The following is a 19,337-nucleotide window of genomic DNA, read 5'->3' as shown; positions in this document are numbered from 1 at the left end:
CAGGATGTGCCAGCTTTGCCCATCACTACAACCTTCTGGGAGAGGAACTTGCCATCTGTGCCAGGACTGCTAAAGCTGATTGGATTTTCCACTTTCCTCACCTCTGTGGCTGCAGCTGGGATATTTGCCTACAAAAAGGGACTTCTGGTTCGAAACTGAAAAAAGGTGCAAACTCAAAGCCTCACAATTGAGGGTTTTTTCTCTTTTTTTTTCAGAGGTTTTATTTTGTCATGTGCTTTTCTGCCTCCAAAATCTGAGGAAGAGGTGAAAGTGGTAGAGAAAATAGTCTGGAAGGAAAGGGATATAATAAAGGGATTCATATTGAAAAAGAGCCCCTAGAGTCCTGTTCTACTTCTAGCAGTAACTTTTTTGGTTGTTGAATTTCTGGGGTGCCAACTGTATCACGTTGAGATTTTGATCCACTTCTCAGGACAGAAGTGACAAAATACCTCTTTAAAGTCTATTCTGATGAGATTTCTGCTTGGCTTTACTCTTATGTCAGAACCAGACCTTGAACTTCAAGTCTCCACAGGCCCTATTTGTACTGTACTGTACAACAAAATCTCTAGTGGTAAACAAAGGATTTCTGCCTTCCTGTGTGGTAGACTGAGAAAAGAAATCCACAGCTTACAGAATAATCAGACAGTTCATGCCAATTACTGGTAAGAAACTGTTAGTGTTTTTATTTCTTACCCAGATATCCAGAGCCCAGGGAGCATCTAAGGGACGAGCCAGGCTAAATTCGTCCATCTGAGCTATGCAAGTGCAGCCATAGGATGCTGGCATTTCCAGTGGCATTTATGTGAGCTAAAGGACAATAGTTCTGCTCTGTTTGGCAGAATTTCAGCCTCCCCAGACATGCTCACAACAGCCTGGCACCCAGTGGAGTCTGTCCCTGTGGGCACCTTGAGGCTGTCTCTTGTGCCTGCAAGGGCACAATGGGTTTGAAAATGTAGTGTTAGCATTAAACAAACAAAATAAAACCAAAACAACCAAGCCGAAACACCCCAGCAACTTATCTGCCCCCAAACTCTTGCTTCATGCTGAACACAGATTTGCTGATTCAGAGTTTTGGTCTTTCCTAACAGCCATACTGATGGGATTAGCATGTCCACTTCTGCACTGACTGTGCACTTTTGATAACAAATCAGGGATCTAAATGATAGAGAAATCAATGAGAACTGTGGATTCGAGAGTCACATGCAAGTGCTTCTGCTCTCCTTAGCTTGGTACTGTTCAAACTATGGGGAAAAGAAAAAAAAAAAAGAGAAGATATAAAGAAGGCACTATGCAGGAGCGAGGGGAGAAGGAAAACAATACACCCACCAAAACCTCAGTGCCTACCTGTTGGTACCTTGTTCTAGACATTTCTGCTGTGTTACCTGTGCACAAGATGAAACAGGAAGAGAGGAACATGGATGAGAACAAGATCTCATGGTGCACATGAAGTTGGAGCTGTCTGGAATTTTTCAGGGCCTGTTTGCTGCGCTTCCCCCTTCGACCAGTAGCAATTTATATGTAAAAAATACTGGATTGCAGTAAAGAGCCATGGAGGGAAGTGTAGCAATAAATTCAGCAACTGGTGTGAGCAGACGGTGGAGGAGCTCCATCACCAGTCTCAGGCACACTTTTTGGGCTAACATCTGATCTTGCTTGTGCAGAGCAGTGCTTCATTCTCCAAATAGTCCCGTGGAAATTTACTGAACTGCTTGGAAAGCTGTAACATTTGTGAGCAGCACCTCGCTTTCTGGCCCTTAGGTTTTGTTCTTTTTAACTTGATGTGCCAGTTAAACAGCATCTTGTAGCGGCAGCTTGGATTTTATCACAATTGAATAGCCTCATAACAGCCTTTTAAAATGCATGGGGGAACTTTTCAGGCATAAAGATCTTTAAGGCAGAAGAGGAGTGCAGCAGAGTACATATGGCCTCTCTCGTTGTATCGCATCGAGCTCTAATTTGCTGGGACATTTGCCTACTGCAGAGAGCTCCTACGTGGCTTTCTCTCCCTGTGATTTATTTACTAAATGAATTAGGAACAGAAAGCTGAACGGGAAGCTCAGATATTTTGCAGCTCACACAGTCCTCAGGCCAGAAATAAGCAGAGGAACCTAAATTTGGGAAGACATTTTTGAAGTCCTGGCCCCAATATTTGTAAGTGCTAGACAGTGAATACATGTGTTACATATAAAGAGTTGCTGCATTTGCAGATGGTTTTTCTGCCAAAACCGTTTGGAATTCAGGTTCCTGCTTCTGCCCTAGAAATACTCCACATTCTCTGAAGGGGAGCAAATTCATGAAACTAATGAGGATAAATCGGTTTTATTCACATCCAAAATACATTTCTGTCTTGTTTGCTCCTGAATCTGGCAGAAGTTTTTCTCAGTTTAACAAGATTGTGTTGTGTGCCACAGGGGGAGAAATTCCAGTCAAGACCAGAAAATAGGTAGTTAGAACTGAACTGACTCATAACCTAAGCCTTTCATGAGGTTGGCCAATTAAAAAAAAGAAAAGAAAATTTTCTATACTTATAAACCTTTCTTATTCTTAGTTTCAAAGTGAAAGAAAGATGGAAAATAAATAAAGCAATCCCACAAAGCATTTCTCATCTTATTCTGCCACAACTGAAGTAGGTGAGACAGGGAGTCTCAAAATGAATTTGAATTCCCTGAGATTTCTAATCAAATGTGGTTGGAGCTGGGAGGTCTGAATTGTGACATCTCTATTAGCACTCTAAAGTCTCTGTCCTCTTCCTTGCAGACTGCCAAAGCTTTGGGAAAGCTCTCTCTGTCTTTACAGCCGTGTCTTGCCATGATTGTGCTGTGGACCTTACCACCACTGTGGGATTTAAAAAAGGATTTGCCGCTGTTCTCTCAACATTTTCCACACGAAAGGAACACATGGCACCTTGTGTACGTGGATGCCGGCGTGATGAGGGAATTGACAAGTGGAGGTAGAGAATCAAGCTGCTTCCCTGTGGGTAGAGGGAACTGTTAGCACTGGCTTACATTTTTTGAAATTGAAATTCATGCCAACCCTTTGAAGAGAGGAATGAAGTCTGTTTTAATGGATAACGAGTCGTGCTGTATTCTTATTTTATTAACAGATTTGATGAGACAACTGCTATCATGAAAGTTCCAAGAGTTTACCAGCGTTGTAAAATGTACTGTAGGAACAACCACGGGAATAATTGTTCTTGTCTCTTATGAACTGAACTGTGTTACCACGCATATTTTGTAATGCTCTTAAGAGTTTACAAAAAAAAAAAAAAAAAAAAAAAGACATTTACTTTCTTGTACACTTTTCTGGTAGCCACTGTACGTTGCAAGGAATGACGGGTCATGGCGTAGAAATCTGTGTCAACCAAAGTACTTGAAATCTAATTGTACAAACTACTCAACAGTAACAAGGATGTGTGCAATCTGAGGCAGCCCCATTGTCTTCCCTTTAATTTGTGCATTTTTTTCACCTGGTGCAGATCTTGATTCCAAACAGCATATCTGCTCTCAATACCACGACATTAATCAAGTAATTAAGTCCCTCTCTGAGCATTGCCCATTACTGGAACCCATGGCCTGGACATGAAACTATGGGGCTTAAAGAAATCTTTCTGTGTCCGCAGTGGGCCCGTTGTTTCACTGAAGCAGGCTTTACAGATGTGCAGAAATTTTAAGATTTTTTTTCCCCCTGTTTTTGAGACATGAAAAAGTAATATTTTTGAGGCTGAAAGAGTAGTATGACCTCCAGAAGTACTAGGGATCCAAGATTAAATAACAGACCTGCCACTGCTCTTGGGCAAGAAGCAACCCCCCTCAAACCACGGGTGACAAACGCTCACAAATAAACCTGACCTGTGTTCAAATGAACTAACTTTCCCTCTGCCATCTCCACCACCTTAAGATCGCCTTGATCTTCCTTCTGTTGAAGAACAGGTTGTAAAAATGAGACGGCCAAAGCAGCCTGGCTTTTCCAAGCGTCTCTCCAGTGAATTCCTTTAGGCGTTGTCATAGACTGCCGCTTGTAGCGTGTCTGCTGTGGTCATGTGCAGGTCAGTGCTCAGTGGTGCCTGCCTCTGTGTTTTGGAAAAAAAAAAAAATCAAAAAAAGAGTGACTTCACTTTGCAGGAATATATCTATGCTGTGTGTGTGATGAATTTGTGCCTTTTATAACCGTAGCATTTTCTAAAGTGCCTCTGTGGTGACTGTCTCCCTTGGTTTCCTTCTTCAGCTCCCTTTTCGATAGACTCTGCAGATGTTTTTATCTGACAGCTGTGAAATTTTTTTAACCCCAATTAGAATCAATAAATATTGTCATGTCACATGTGTTGTTTGAGGCTTTTCTTTTGTGGAAGCCCCTTTTGACCTGGTTGTAATGGTATTGCTTACTGACACGGGAATTGGCATTTCATACTGAAACCTGTGAGGTTCCTTCGGCTTTTCTTAGTAAAGAAAGCTCTGTAAAGAAAAGCAGAGTATAAAAGAAAAAAACAAAAAACTACCCAAGCAACTCCCCCAAAGAGTGTAAAAAAATCCCACTCAACCTCTTAAATACAAAGTCATAAAAAAAAAAAAATCTAACCACGTTTGGTAGTAGTATAGATGAGCACCTTTCTTACACGTAAGGATTAGTTTTTACTTCTATAGGGCAGGTGGCTTCAAACTGAACATAAGAAGAAATAAAAACAGACCTTGTACCGAATACTGTGTGATGTAAACATAAAAGCCCTAGAAGCAAAGAGAGACCAAAATCATTTCATTTCACCCACTAGCTCAGTGTCAGTGCTAGAGATAATGGAACTGAAGAACAAATGCACTACTAGGAAGGGACCTGTGCTTCAAGAACTGTTGGCCATGAATACTGGAGAAAGTGCAACCATCCATGTGAAAGACATCTAAAGTGTGCAGTGCTCTTTATATAAGCTTAACTTCCAGCATTACAAGTTATAAAGGAGCACAAACACAATGAAAGCAAACACCCTCAACTAATCCTTCACACTTTCTAAAGCGTCTGTCCCCTAAGAAACGTGTCAGAACCAGCAACGCGTTTCACAGCTCTCAAAGCAGCCAGCAAGTGGTTATGGCTCTAAAGCATTGCTGCTGTATTGGGTTTGTGTGGCCAGGTTTTGGTGGCAGGGGGTCTCCTGGGGTCATTTCTGTGAGAAGCTGCTGGAAGCTTCCCCCATGTCCAGCAGAGCCATTCCCTGATGGCTCCAGGATGGATCTGCTGCTGGCCAGGGCTGGACCAGCTAGAAAAGACAGTAACCCCTCTGGGATAACAACTTCAAGAAGGAAAAAAGTCATTGTGCAGATGTAGTGGCAGCCAGAGAAGAGCAGGGTGAGCAGACGTGAGAGCAGCAGCCCTGCAGACACCAAGGTCAGTGCAGAGCCAGGGGCAGGAGCTGCTGCAGGGGCTGGAGCTGAGATTCCCCTGCAGCCCCCGGTGAGACCGTGCTGGGGTGGCTGTGCCCCTGCAGCCCGTGGAGGGCACAGGGGGCAGAGATCCACCTGCAGTCCGTGGAGGAGACCCCAAATGGAGCACGGGGATGCTGAGAGGAGGCTGTGAACCCCTGGGAGGCCTGTGCTGGAGCAGGGTCCTGGCAGGGACCTGCAGACTTGTGCAGAGAGGAGCCCACCCTGGGGCAGCTTTCCTGGCAGGACCTGTGACCCTGTGGGGGACCCACACTGGAGCAGGCTGTGCCTGAGGGACTGACCCCAAGGAAGAATAACCCACAGTGAAGCAGTTTATGGAGAACTGTTGCCTGTGGGATGGACTCCCATTGCAGAAGCTCATGGAGAGCTGTCTCCCGTGGGAGGGATCCCCCACTGGAGCAGGGGAAGGACTCCTCTCCCTGGGCAGTGGCAGGAGCAGCATGTGATGAACTGACCAGAACCCCCATTCCCCATCTCCTGTGCCACTGGGGGGAGGAGGGAGAGCTGGGAAGGAGGGAGGGATGGGAGGAAGTAGTTTTTACAATTTATTTTTACTTCTCCTTTTCCTGCTCTGGTTTAGTCGCTAATAAGTTCAACTAATATCTCCAAGTTCAGCCTGTTTTGCTCATCACAGTATTTGATGTGTGATCTCTCCCTGACCTTATCTTGACTCATGAACTATTATATTTTCTTTTCCCTGTCCAGTGGAGGAAGGCAGTGAGAGTGGCTTTGGTGGGTGTCTGGCATCCAGCCAGGCTCAACCCCCCACGGTCTTTTTGGTGCTGAAACCTGGGATCATGAGGATTTCGAGACAAGGATGGTAACTGGGAAAGTTTGGGCAAAACATGGTCTGAACAGTGTTAGAGAGTAGAATGTTCATGGTGAATTTTTGCTGTAATTGTGGTGAAGGCACAAGGGGTGGGGTTTGTGTGAATTGCCAATTTTTATTCCTTGTTGTGATGATGTTATTTTGATTTTTTTGGTGGGGAAGTTTTGTCTTGCTTTGGTTGGTTTTGTTGATGTGAGTGCAGGTTGTGTGATAGATGTGAATTTTAATGATAGTTCTTAAATAGTTAAATATGTGAATCACAGAGGTGAGGGCTGGAAAGTGGAGTCAGATTTGACCTATCTCTTTAACCCTTTGTTCAGACATATCCTGGAGCATCCCAGAGGACATAACTGAAATGGTATTATTATTAATTTAGTTATTTACAAAGCTTTCGGTGTGCATTCCAAAGAGACTGTGTCAGCCAAGGGGTACTTCATTATTTCCATCAGTCCAGCATACAGAAAATTAATGTGGACAGATGAATACAGAAGAAATCCATTTTGTTTAACATGTATAAAAGATACAAATATGATTTCGTGAGAAACCAATTATAAATCCCACTCATTGTTTATAAGAGGATAGGATGTGTGTGCAAATTATTTGGCTAAATCATGCAAAACTCAGTGCTACTACAAGAGCTGAGGATAATTTTTTCTTCTGGGCTTGTGTAATTATACCAATTGCTCATCTGGAGCAAATCCCAAAATGTTGGAGGGACTGATGAGTTTTGCCTTCTGGCTCAAGACAGGATAAATTCTCCCTGAGCCTGTGGAATTGCCTCAGGAAAAAAAAAAAAAAAAAAAAAAAAAAAATCCAAGAATGATAGGCAAAAATGGCCTCAGAAGGTAGAACCAAAGTACAATTTGGTATCTGCTAGAAAAACACAGAATTTTTCGCAGGCTGGTCTTGCTCTGTGGTATGGGTGTGGAAGGGAGCTCCTTATCTGGAATTTCAACTCATGCAGGTACTGCAGGACTTCTGTGGACGTGTCCTTCTCTCTCTGTGTCCATGTAGGAGGGGTGGGTGGGATTTTGAAATTCAGTTATTGGATGGAATTTACTTGCACCTCACTTTTTCTGCAAACAGCACATATTCACCCACCTGGAGGGCAATTCATGAGCCAAAACTCAGTAGCCTTGTGCCTCTCAGACATTCGAGGGCACCTTGTTCAGCCTCCAGCTGCTGCCCCAAAAGAAAGCAGCTCTTCCAGAGACCCAAGGGAAATGTGTCCAAAACCAGCCCTGCCCTGTGGCACAGATGATCTTTGGGCACCAAACTGGGCAGCTTCTACCTCCCAACAGGTGCTGATGGCAATTAGGCGCTTCTTGGGGCGTTTCGCTTTGAAGAAATGCACCAGGGATGGATGTGGGCTCTGTGAGTCTAACAGGCTGCAAGTTAAAGTGTTGCATGCTAATAGGTAGCTGCACTCATAATGTGCTAACTCACAGCTGCCCTTTACTCAGGCAGGCTATAGACGAATTTGTTTGTCATTGGAAACAGAGCCATGATATTCTAGTCATAATATTAGCAGAGTTTGCTAGAAAAGCCTTCAGTTAGCAGCTGAGTGCCAAGATAAGCTGTAAAAAAATACACCTGAGTAAGAGGCTTTGGAAGTTGATTTTAGTGTGCATGATTTGTACAGTCAGTAGTCATAAGCTGTTCTGAAGCTAGGCTAGAAAAAACTCAAAAAATAATTCAAAGAATAATCATAGACTAGTTTGGGTTGGAGGGGCTGTAGAAAGGGGATCTTTCTAGGTCATTTATTCAAAACCCCTGCCATGGGCAGGGACATCTTCAACTAGACCAGGGTGCTCAGAGCCCCATCCAGCCTGGTCTTGAACATTTCCAGGAATGGGTCATCTACAACTTCTCTGGGCAACCAGTTCCATTGTTTCACCTTATATCTAATCTAAATCTCTTTTCTTTTAGTTTTAACCCCTTTGCTCTATCACAACAAGCCCTGCTAAAAAGTCTCAGCCCTTTTAACTACTGGAAGGTACCTCTTGTTGCTGTGTCTGTCCCGCACCAGGCGGATGCCGGACTCCGGCTGGCTCAGATCTGCACAGCCACAAGATGTTCCAGTTCGGATGGGCACGCAGGCTATCTTCACCTGCTGGCTCTGCTTCGCAGCAGCAGCTGGACTAAATAGTGTCGTGACAGCGGTGGGAGCAGAAATGGATGGCTCTCAGCTTAGCAGGTTAAAAGATGTTTATTCAGGCCCAGCTGTGGGAAGTCCACAGCTGGTCCAAACCGCAGGCCAGAGAGCCCAGGGAGCGAGAGAGTTTGAATCTCCCTCCTCCACCTTATATCTGGGGGAGGGGTTCCAGGGAGGATACAACAAGACAACAAATCAGGGGATTCAGGGGGTAACAAGGTGTGCCCACCCCCAAGCCTTGGACCAACCACCTCTAGAGGAAAAGGATTCCCCCCGGGGGATCTATCACCTGAAGCCCCCTCCCTGAGATTTTGCAATCTGGGAGGGACCCCAAAGTGATAGACAAGCTGCCCCAGAACAGGGGGGGGAGGCAGAGGGGATGTTCCAAGTCAGGTGAGGAGTGGGAGGACTGATGCAAAACACCTTATTATACAGAAAACACAAAAGGGTTACAGAACTGGGGATACAGTGAATTGAACCATAACATGAAACTTCTTATAAAAGCCTAATAAAACAATTTTTGCACCGCCACAGTAGCTGAGGTCTCCCCAGAGCTTTCTCTTCCCCAGGCTGAACAGCCCCAATTCCCTCAACCTGTTCTTCCAGGGGAGGTGCTCCAGTCCTGTGCTCAGCTCTGGGACACTCCCCTGGACCCACTCCAGCAGGTCCATGTCTATCCTGTTGTCAAAACACCCGTGAAACACATACTGCTTCATCCACTGGGGCTGTGTCCAGTGCCATGCTGGCTCATCCCAGTTTTCCATTCTTCCTGGCACTGCTGAAAGAGGCAAACCAAGTTGTTTTGGGTCCAGGCTGGTCTCACCCTACCCTGTGTTTTGGCAGAAGGTGAGATGCCATTTCTAATTTAGAAGTAAATGGTATCAGCTTTCTTCCAGGGCTGGTTTTTGCTGTGTGCACAGTGAATTTTATGGTAGCAGTGTTTCTAATCCTTTCTTAGCAGAACGGCCCTAAAAAAATAATCCATAACCGTCCAGCTCACCTACACTAATACCTACAGGCTCTGCAGACTCCTTCCCACCATCTCTCCAGCTTTGTGGGGGAGAAAAACCTCATCCAAATCTAAGTGATCCATTCATCTTCCCTACAGCAGAAAGGGGCTGAGCAAGCACAGACCAGCCTCATCTGCCCAAGGGCATAATGTCAGTGAACCTCAGGAGTATCTCTGGCAGGGGGAGTGTCTCTGAGTGCAATTTCCCTGCAGCAGCAGAGGCTCCAAGAAGTGGTACCCAGCAGAAACACCAGCCTTTGGACGATTTGGTTTGTCAAGTGGCTCTGTTTGCCCCTCTGCCTACAGGGATTTAACACTGCACTTGAATATGCCCCGGTGCTTGGCTGGGAAGGAGCAGGGAAAAGGAAACTTATCAATAATGCACTGAGGCATCCTTGTCAGCCCTCAGGCTGTGCCCAATTTGCATATGCTCCGAGCTGTAAGGAAACACTTTGCACAGCAGTGTTGCATTTAGCAGAAATTACATTATCATTTCAGATGTGGAAACTTCTATTCCAGGTCTGAGGCAGGGAGGTGTCCCATCGGGCTGTGCAGTCATTATCTTAAACAATTGAAATTCATGCTTGTACTTAATCAAAATCAAGGGAAGACATCACTCCAGCCTCCACTTGCCAATTCAAAGTGGAACAAGAATATTGAACTAAATTAGGAACTGTATTATTTCCCAATAATTCTTTATGAGATGGAGTTTGCCCAGAGCGATTTTTCTGAGTGTGCGTATTTGGGCCAGCACCTCTATCCATCTCTGCAAAGCAAATTGCCCCCACAGAAACTCCCACCTTTGAGAAGGGGAATGCCCGGGTGCACTCAGGATCTGTGCTCTCACTTTTCTCGCAGCTCCTTTTGCTGCCAGGCAGGAGGAAGGACTCGAGTTCCCCTCTGGAGGAAGTTTTGAGGTGCTGACAGGGACGTGGTGCCTCAGCCATTTCACTGCCCCGAGTTCTGCCAGAGCCAGGGGCTGCAGGAATGGAGCCTGCCTTTCTCCGCTTCCTCTTAAAGCTGAGGACTTGCATCACTTTCCTTTAGTGTGCTTGTCTTGCAGAGTTCCACAGGAAGGGTAAACACCAGCGCAGAAATGCCCACAGAGACCTTTCTAAGAACAAAAGTGTGAAGCTCCTGCCACGTTTTTTATTGTGAGGTGATAAAATACTGCTAGGAGGTAGCCCAGAAGATGACAGCCTTCATTTCAGCCTTGAGCCCTGCTGTGCCATGCTGCTGAGCTGGCCTTGCTTCAGCTCAGCTGTCGGCAGCTGGTGTCTGCTGACAGAAGTCCTCCTCAAATGCCAGCCTCTGCCTTTTGGAATTCAGCCAGGTGTCCTGGATTTAACCAAGCTTTTGATGAAAATGATGGGGCTCAGGCTATAATCCAACGAGCTTTCAAGTGAGTGGTCTGGTTATGGAAGTCCAAATGCCAGCACAAGCAATCATTACATCCTTTGCTTTATTTTCAACCCCATCTCAAGTGGCAGCTGTCCTCTTCTAGTGTGAGTGGCAGGCATATTTCATGAAGAAGAACTGTGGGAGGATACAGATGGCAAAGGGCATCTGTCTTATATTTTCTTGTGCTTCATAAGGTTAGAGGCAGTGCAAATTCATGCCCCTGTCTGAATTGTTCATTATAGACCAGGGAACACCACATCCCTGGGACTCTGGAAGAAGAGATGTGTGGCTTGAAGGCACTGCTGACCTCCTCTGGCACCCAGCAAGGTGCCAGCACCACTGCTAAAGTTTCCCTCTCCTCTCATCTGTAATGGGCTCTCACTTGGGAAATTTTTTTCCCTGCTCCTTCTATGTGTCCTGGGTTATTCTGTCTCTGGTATGTAAGATGAGTCAAAAAAACCAAGACAGAGAGCAAGGAGCAGGGAACAGAACCTGTAAAGCCAAGTGCTACAAATAAAGAGCAGAATAGGAATTGCAGCTGGAGCCCGAAGCATTTGTTGCCAAGTGCAGGAGCTGAGTGGGAAAAGAAAAGTTACAGTTCACTCACAAAGAGCACATTTGATTTCCCCTCCTGGATTTTCACCAAGATGAAATATCCTTTCTGTCTGTGTGTGTGAAAAGCGACTGTTGCAGGAGAAAAACAGCCCACAAGGAGGAGAACTGACTGCAGCCATGTTTCCACAGTAGAGGACTCTCTGGTTTGTCTGTTTTTCCATGTTTGGAGCTGGGAGCTGAACTCTGTGCAGAGAGCATAAAACCAGTGCCCAGCTTGACCCCAGCATGGTTTCTGGCTGAGGAAAGCCTTGCTGTCAGGCATCAGAACCTGGCCAGTGGGACATGGGAACCAGCTGGTGGGAAACCTGGATGTTGGGATGTGTCAGACTGTGTTGGCATCACCCTGGGCGGTATTTTTGTTCAAATATATAATGCTGATTTTCCCAGTAACTGGGGGGGATGTTTGATCCTGGGAAAAGAGATCAAGTATGAACCTGGGGGCTGAATGAAATGTGAATTGAAAAGTACTGCTGGTGAAGGACTAGCAGAGAGACCAAGTGAAGGCAGCAACCTCTTGCTTCCTCAGAATGGATTTTCACATAGTAATAGAATGCTTTGGGTCGGAAGGGAGCTTAAAGATCATCTTGTTCCAATTTCCCTTTGACAAAAGCAAGCTGCTTGGAGCTCCATCCAGGGAAACCTTGAACACTCCCAGGAATGGGGCATGGAGCTCTCTGGCCACCCTGTCCCTCACCATTTTGAGGCTGGATGTATTTTTTTAGCAACTTGGGTGTGTCTGGTCAGACTTGTCCCACACAAGGAGCATGACTGGGGGGGCCACTGAGCATGTCCCTGGGGGACATCCATGTTCACTGTTCCAAAACATGGAACCCCTGCAGCCTGGCACTGCTTCCTTGGGGTGCTGGCCCCTTCCCAGACCTGTCACACAGAGGTTTCCAACCAGAGGGGTTTGAGTTGCCACTTCCCACGCCAGGAGGTTGTGGGCTAGGCAGGTAATGAGGGAAGGAAAGCCTTGCTAGGCTGATGGAGCTAAAACTCAAGCCAGTGGCTCTTCTGCACCTCGTGCCCATCCTGGTTCAGGGTCCCTGTCCCCAGGAGCTGGTTGATGGCAGCCAGGAGGGAACAACTGTGTCACCTTTGCAGGCAGGAGCTGCAGCCAAGGGGAGTGGGCCAGAAAGGAGAGAGCGTCTCACAGGAGTGTTTTTCCATCCCCAGGGCTTGGGCAAAGCTGCTATGCTATCTGTAAGCAAACCCAGCAACTTGATTAAAAAGAGGCAGATCTTCTCACATGTATCATCACCACTTGCTTATTTTGGAGTGCCTGATCTATGTGCTCACTGTTCACTGCTACTATGGAGCATCAGGGGCAGGTTTCTCCCTTTGCTACTCCTGACTCCTCTGGTCCTTGTTTTACTTCCAGCAGCCCTTTCACCTAAGGTTCTCCCATTCCCCAGGGGTGTCAATGCAATTTAGTTCCCACACTTGGTGTGGACCTCGGCCTCTCCCACCTCACCATGTATTTGAAGAGGACAGAACATTTCCCACTTCTGCCAAGGGAGTGCAAAGCTCTTCCTCCAAAAACTGGGGCGCTGGAGCATTTCCCTGGTTAGGGAAGGTGTCCAAAGGCTTTCCCACTCCCCAGCCTGGGTGAGGGCTCTGCTTCTCCCCCAGAAGAAGGAGGTGTTTCTCTGGTGCTTCTTCCTCACAGCTTTAATACCAGTGGGCAGCTGGCTTGGGGAGTTGTCGGTGGTGATAAACTCGGTCCCATCCTGTTTCAAAATTGGTTTAAGAAGGATGCCTGGCTGTTTAATATTTAAACTAAATGTTTAATGTTTAAACAGGGAAATTGGTCTGATTGTCAGAAAGGGCATTAAAGCAGGATGGGAACTGGTCTATAATATCTGACAAATGCTGCCCTTTCCCTGCAGCAGCCTGGTGCCTGGGAGCTGCAGGAGTTTCAGAAATGCCAATTTTAATCAATCTTTCTCATTTCACTCGGTGCCTGCCAATCCCACAGCAGTGAGACGTGCCTTTGCCTGGGAAGGGGGGGAACGTTGGAATGCTGTACCTGGCCTTGTTTAACAGTTTGAGATGAGTTCAGCTGAATTGCCCTGGTATTTCAAACCCCAAACTAATTTCAATAGAAATGTGCGTGGATAGGGTGAAAAGCGAAGCTGGACAGCGCTGGCTCACGGGTGTATTGCAGATGGTTTGGGGTCCCTTTTGCATGTGCACTCAAAAATTCTGATGTCAAGTCTAAAATAAGCCTGAAAATGAATGGCTCTAACTGCTATAAATACACCCATGGATAAATTATTTTCGAACAGGTATGGGCAGTGTTTTTCAGGGGGTGGAAATGTCCGGCTGGGGGAAGCGTGTAGCAGTGTAGAACTGTTTCACACCACAAAAGGCTCATCAGCAGCCTGTGCTCCCTCCCTGAGGAGGCACTGAGGCTGTGCCAGGCTGCAGGCACAGGGAATCCCTGCTCAGCAATGGCTGGAGCTGGGGAGAGCACGTTCAGCAGGGAGCCCTCGAGTCAATCAGTAATTCATGTAACTTGCAAAAAAAAAAAAAACCCAAAAACCAAGCAAGAAAGAATCTGAAGAAAAGTTTATAAGAAGATCAAGGTTTCAGGACTATTGAAAGGCACATTTCACCCATGTTGAACAACGGTTGAGGTCATGGACACGTACGGCGCTCAAAATTCATGGCAAAAAGACCACATAATGATGGTACATTGTGAAACATACATTCCAGACTTCAGTAAAACACTAAAGTGATGATTTTAAGCGAATCATGTACATAATAAGAGCAGAACAGGCAGATGCATCCAATTACTGTGATTTACCAGGCAGTAATCCCAGCCTCAAATAGGTTTCTCCTTATTGGATGAAGGGGCTATGGATCAGCAGTGAAATGAGGGGCAGTGAACGGACAGGGAGCCAGGAAGCTGCTGCCATTTGGAAAATAACAGCCAGCACCTCCTGCAAGTCGGGGGAATTTAACTTTGCTAATTCCTTTCACTGCACTGTGGCAGCACATGGCTGGGCTGGATGGGTGCTCCGAGGGCAGGCACCCCACGGAGCAGATGTGCACAGATGTTTCCTTGGCAGTGGGTGGCATGAAGTCCAGCCATGCCTCCTCTCTCCCTGCTCAGTGCCGTGCCTCCTGCTAATTACCTCCTTCCAACCAGCTCGGGGTTAAGTTTCACGTTGCGATGATTAATAATTAATCAGATGCATTTGAAAATTAATTTGGCAATTCTACCACTGATTGGCATGCTAACCTCTTCTGTGCAGCGGGGATGGTGTGGGAATAACCTCGGATGTTCTGAGCTGCTGACTGAGGGGAATGCATGAGGGCATTTACCCTCTTTCGTGGGGAAAAATAAAACGCCGAGTGGAAACAAAAGCGTTCTCTGAGACCTCCTTGCAACTCAGAAAAGGTGTGAACTGCATTCTGCCTCGCCTGTATTAGGAATATATCATTGATATTATCATGTCCAACCGAAAACAAATGGACAAATCTGAGAAACACCCCCACAGCTGATTTATTTCTGTTTAGCTGGTAGCAACCGCAGTAGATTCGATGCATTAATTACGGGGCTAAAAAGACAAAAAAAAAAAAAAAAATCACAAGGAGAATAACTTTTGCTCTTTCCAGCTGTCCATGCGGCTTTCCTCCAGGAAAAGGAGGAGAAGGGGGTGTGGCCCTGCTAGTTTCGAGCGATAAGTCCCTTTTTACAGACAAAGAGCCCCGCCGCAGCCACGGAGGTGACGCAGAGCGTGCAGCTCAGCAGGCACAGCAGCCCCGGCGCCGAGGGCAGGTTCCTCTCCCAGAAGGTGGTGGTGAATGGCCGGGCTGGGACATCCTGGGGAGAGAGGAGATGGTGACTCTGCAGGGTCCCCCCCTTTCACCACGCGAGCAGGGAGGTGGCAAACGCCCCCCGTGAGGATGGGGAGGTCACAGGTTTTTCCCAAGGACCAGGTTGTGCAGGGAAGAAGAGTCATGGCTCTGAGATGTGTTTTCTGTCACCCTGAACAGCCACAGCACAGTGAAGATGGAGTCACTTGCGGCTGGAATGAGGTTCTATTTGGCATTAAAGCATGGCCTGGGGCTGGGCAGAATTAGGCCGCGTTTTTCAGTCCCCCCAGGCTCTGAGATCATTGTTCTTGGCTCTTAGTAATCCACCCTTCAGACATGGGTAATAATATTCCTTGGACAAGTCACAGAAATTAACACATCAGCATGTGAGGTGACTAGAGCCTTGCCTGGGAGCAGGGTGCAGAGGAATCACTGAAATAGGGACACGCCTGACCGAGGGGTGTGTGCCTGACTGGGTGACAGTGATACTCTGGCTTACCTTTGACTCTGGCTCTGGCATCCAAATTTCACTCTTGGAGATCCTCCCCATACTGTGCAGTACCTAGAAGAAAAAATTATTTGTACCACGTGAGAATATAACCCACAATTCTTCCATTTTTAGAGAAACAGAGGAAATCAGAGAAAGCTGACACCTATAAAAGGTATAACTACGACTAGCTGAAATCTCTTGAACCAGAAAATGTACAGTGACTTCTACAAGAGCTTCTCTAAATATTTTTGTGGGAGGTTTCTAGTTTTGGTGGTTTTTTTTTTTTTCTGAGTAAAAGTAAAAATGCTTTTTTCTCAAGGCAGTTTGAAAAATACCAAGGTGAAGCTACTGCCATGCACTTGGGACACAAAACCTGTTAGGAGTGATGCTCCTGGGATATAGAAAGAGGAGAGATGCAACCCTGAGGCATAGAACTGTGGAGACCTCCCTCGCCTCTTCAGGCACTACAAAGCTCCTCAAGGATTTTTCTTGAGAATAAACTGATTGTAGCAATCATGGGGATTCTTGGGGGCAAATGAATGCCTCCAGAAGACAGCTTCCTGTCTTTGTAACTACTGCTTACAGGCATGGAGAAAAGAGAAATTAGGTGATTTGAAACAAAGCAAGTAATAAGGATCATAAGGTAAATATGACATTCTGTCAAATGGACGTCAAAGACTGATCCTCCCTTAAATAACAACCCTGTGGCTTTGCCATGCAGCAGTTGTAACTGTAATGTGCACCCTTGAATGCTTTTTTCCCCTCCCTCCAGATTGTTGTAAAAGGATTTCACTGTGACTGGGAATCCAGCCCAACGTGTGTCATGCTGAGGAGATTTAGACATTATCAGAGGTGCACATTACAATTCTGTAAAGCTCAGCTAACAGGACTGTCTTGTAAAAGGAGAAGCAGAAGGGATAGATCAAAAATGAGAACAATGTTCAGATTTCCAGATTTCTGCACAGGAAAGAGCTCTAAGCATTTGAAATTACCCAGATTAGTTTTAAAACACGCAGTGATTAAATTGTTAGAAATTTAGGTAGTGTATCTACAAGCATCATCAGGTTGTTTTTGGTTTTTTTTTTTTTCCCTCAAGACATGCAGTACATGGCATAAGCTTTATTTTAAGTCTCCAGTTCAGTAATATTCTGATTTGGTTGGGATTCTTGGCTTCACTTTATTCAACAACTAATTAAGCAAGTTTAAAAAAATAAAAACGCTTCAGTCTCGTTGTTTTCTGGGATCGCTCCCCGTCAATTCTAGGAGCCTTTGCACTAAATCAGACCCTCCAAGCTGTGCCTAATCCTTTGCAGCCCTTTGCTAGAGATGTAGAAAGCAGAGCAGTGGTCTGTACCTCTCTGGCTGCTCTCTCTCCCGCCTGCACGGCCCCCTCCATGTACCCGCTCCACTGGGTCGCTGTCTCGGTGCCAGCAAAGTAGATTCTGTCAACAGGCTGGCGAATGATCCTTCAAAACAAGTGGAGAATGTCAGGTGACAAGTGACAGGAGGGCGATGATCCTTCTAAAAGCCATTTATGGCTTTGATGGAGAGCGTGGCTTCAGCTCTCCAGAATCCCTGCAGAGCTGGGCTGAGGTGCAATAAGCTGTCCCTGTGGGACCACCTGCTTGCTGCTGCACACAAAATTCAAGGTCTGAGAGAGAGGAAAACCTAAGGCATAAATGAGTGTTCCCAGCTTCTACGCCAAGTGACACAGGCCTCATTTTAGTGCTGGGATAAGGGATAATCCTAGCAGCCTCCAGCAATGCAGTGCAGCTGACAGATTAATGTCTGCTGCATGGCAGCTTCGCTACTATCCTGCCATTACAGTGGAACTTGAGACGTTTTTGCAGTGATAGATCACTAATATCAGCTTCTCCTTGGAGGCTGGACTTGCCTGGCTGCTGAAGGCCAGGCATTCAGGGAGCTGCATTCCCCCCATGGGGTCACAAAGCCAGTCCCTCAGCCCTGCAGGGCTGCACAAGCATTCCAGCCATCCTGCTGTAGGTAACGAGCTCCCCGTCCCACTGGGAATGTGCTTGCTGTAAGGGCTCCCATCTAATCCCCCATTAGGTTTTCCCTGTCTGTTTGACAGCAGCTTGCCCAGGCCAGACACCTCACCCATCACTGCCCAAGTGTTTGGATAAAGGACGAGAGGAGAGACTCCACGGGACAGCTCCTCCCTGTGGGAACTCCAGATGCTGAGAGGTTTGGACTCTGTGCTGACAGGCACGGAACTTCAGGGAAGCACTGCGTTTGACCTGAGGCCTTAAAACAGGCTTCCAAAAACGAGTGATAGCACTGGGATCATGGGGATGTAGTTTGGATAGCATTGTGTGATCTCATGGGGTGGAAAACTTAGATTTGGGATTTTAGCGGATGGTGATGTATGGGTGCCAAGATGGAGAATTTTGGGTGTGGATTAGTTGTCTTTTTGCACCTTCTTGCACCTTCTTCATGAAGTGGGTGGTTTTCTGTAACTGGGTGAAAGATGTCTGCATCGAGGGTTTGGGGTGATCATAATTGGATTAGAAACATAAAAAAATATAGATATCAATGGCTTATTGGATAAATGGGACTTGAATAGCCTTGAATAGACACCATTTTAGGCTCACTTTCTCGACTTGTTAGAGAAAGCTCACATCTCTGTAATAGACAACGATAAATTTCAGAGTGAGAGTTCAAAACAACGTCTTCTGAGTTTTATTCACCTCGACCTTGGAGCAGGAAAGAGCCAGGAACTCCAACACTTCCCCACACGACCTTGGCTCAGACAGGGTGTAACCCCATGCCCAGGAGTTCCTGGGCCTCTCCTGAACCTCATGCTCCTCCTACCCAGTCAGTGGAGACTCTTCATCTGTCCAAAATGTGTCTCCTCAAGGGCTTGGGGGTCTTTAAGGGGATCCATTGCAAACAGTGCACAGCACAAACTACTGCAAATAATCCAGAGGGGAAAAGTTTTGTGGCTTTAGCAGGTCCCTTTGTGACTGAGTTTTGTTTCCTTGAAAGCCACTAGGGAAACTCTGCTCTTAGTAAAATAAATAGCAACAGCAAGCAAATATCCTGTTAGCTGGGGAGTAGGGGAGTGGAAAGAGGGTTGAAGTTCCCCTAATATTCTAAATATGCCATAGGTGTGCTGTGTAAAGTATAGCTTTGTACATGAGCTGAGAAGTGTGAATTAGAAAGCAAAGCATTCTGTTTTACCTTCCATAGGAATGCATTATGCCTGGTGGGAAGTAGGCTGTGTAGCAGCCCCCTGAATATTGCTCCATGGTCCAGTTCTTCTCTTCATAATGCACGGGCTGTGAGGATCAACAGAGAAAACAGTGAAACCCTGGCAGAGAAACTGGAAATAAAGAACATATTTCTATTGAAGAGGAAGGGAAAGAGCAGGCTAGGAACACCTGACAAAGGGGTGCCATGTCATCTGGCTAATGCTATCCATCTGCACAAAACAAATTTCTGTGCTTTTACAGAAACACCAGTCTCCCACAGGCACACGACAGGACAAATTAAAACATGCACTGCCTTCTCTTTGTTGTGCAGGGTGAGACTGGCAGTTCTTTTCTCCCTGCACTCAGTGCTGCCCT

The 19,337-nt window shown here is 46.3% G+C and overlaps 2 protein-coding genes across 2 annotated transcripts in view; one reads left to right on the top strand and one right to left on the bottom strand.

Moving 5' to 3' along the window:
* The window catches only part of LOC120748542 (amine oxidase [flavin-containing] B-like), a 51,847-nt gene extending 47,532 nt beyond the window's left edge, over window positions 1–4,315 (top strand). The window contains exons 15-16 of the mRNA XM_040055008.1: window positions 4–165; window positions 2,758–4,315. Of these exons, the coding sequence (XP_039910942.1) occupies window positions 4–159 (156 nt within the window). The 3' untranslated portion in view covers window positions 160–165; window positions 2,758–4,315. The remainder of the gene's footprint in view (window positions 1–3; window positions 166–2,757) is intronic.
* A 9,676-nt stretch (window positions 4,316–13,991) lies between these two features.
* Window positions 13,992–19,337, bottom strand: part of LOC120749037 (amine oxidase [flavin-containing] A-like) — a 35,085-nt gene continuing 29,739 nt past the window's right edge. Inside the window, exons 12-15 of the mRNA XM_040056124.2 lie at window positions 18,952–19,049; window positions 17,105–17,216; window positions 15,760–15,822; window positions 13,992–15,267 (exon numbers count right to left, since the gene is read on the bottom strand). Of these exons, the coding sequence (XP_039912058.1) occupies window positions 15,112–15,267; window positions 15,760–15,822; window positions 17,105–17,216; window positions 18,952–19,049 (429 nt within the window). The 3' untranslated portion in view covers window positions 13,992–15,111. The remainder of the gene's footprint in view (window positions 15,268–15,759; window positions 15,823–17,104; window positions 17,217–18,951; window positions 19,050–19,337) is intronic.

The sequence above is a fragment of the Hirundo rustica genome, chromosome 2 (genome assembly GCF_015227805.2).
Source record: "Hirundo rustica isolate bHirRus1 chromosome 2, bHirRus1.pri.v3, whole genome shotgun sequence".
NCBI lineage: Eukaryota > Metazoa > Chordata > Aves > Passeriformes > Hirundinidae > Hirundo > Hirundo rustica.
Note: the sequence above shows the minus strand (reverse complement) of the source record. Positions and strands in the feature narration are given on the sequence as shown.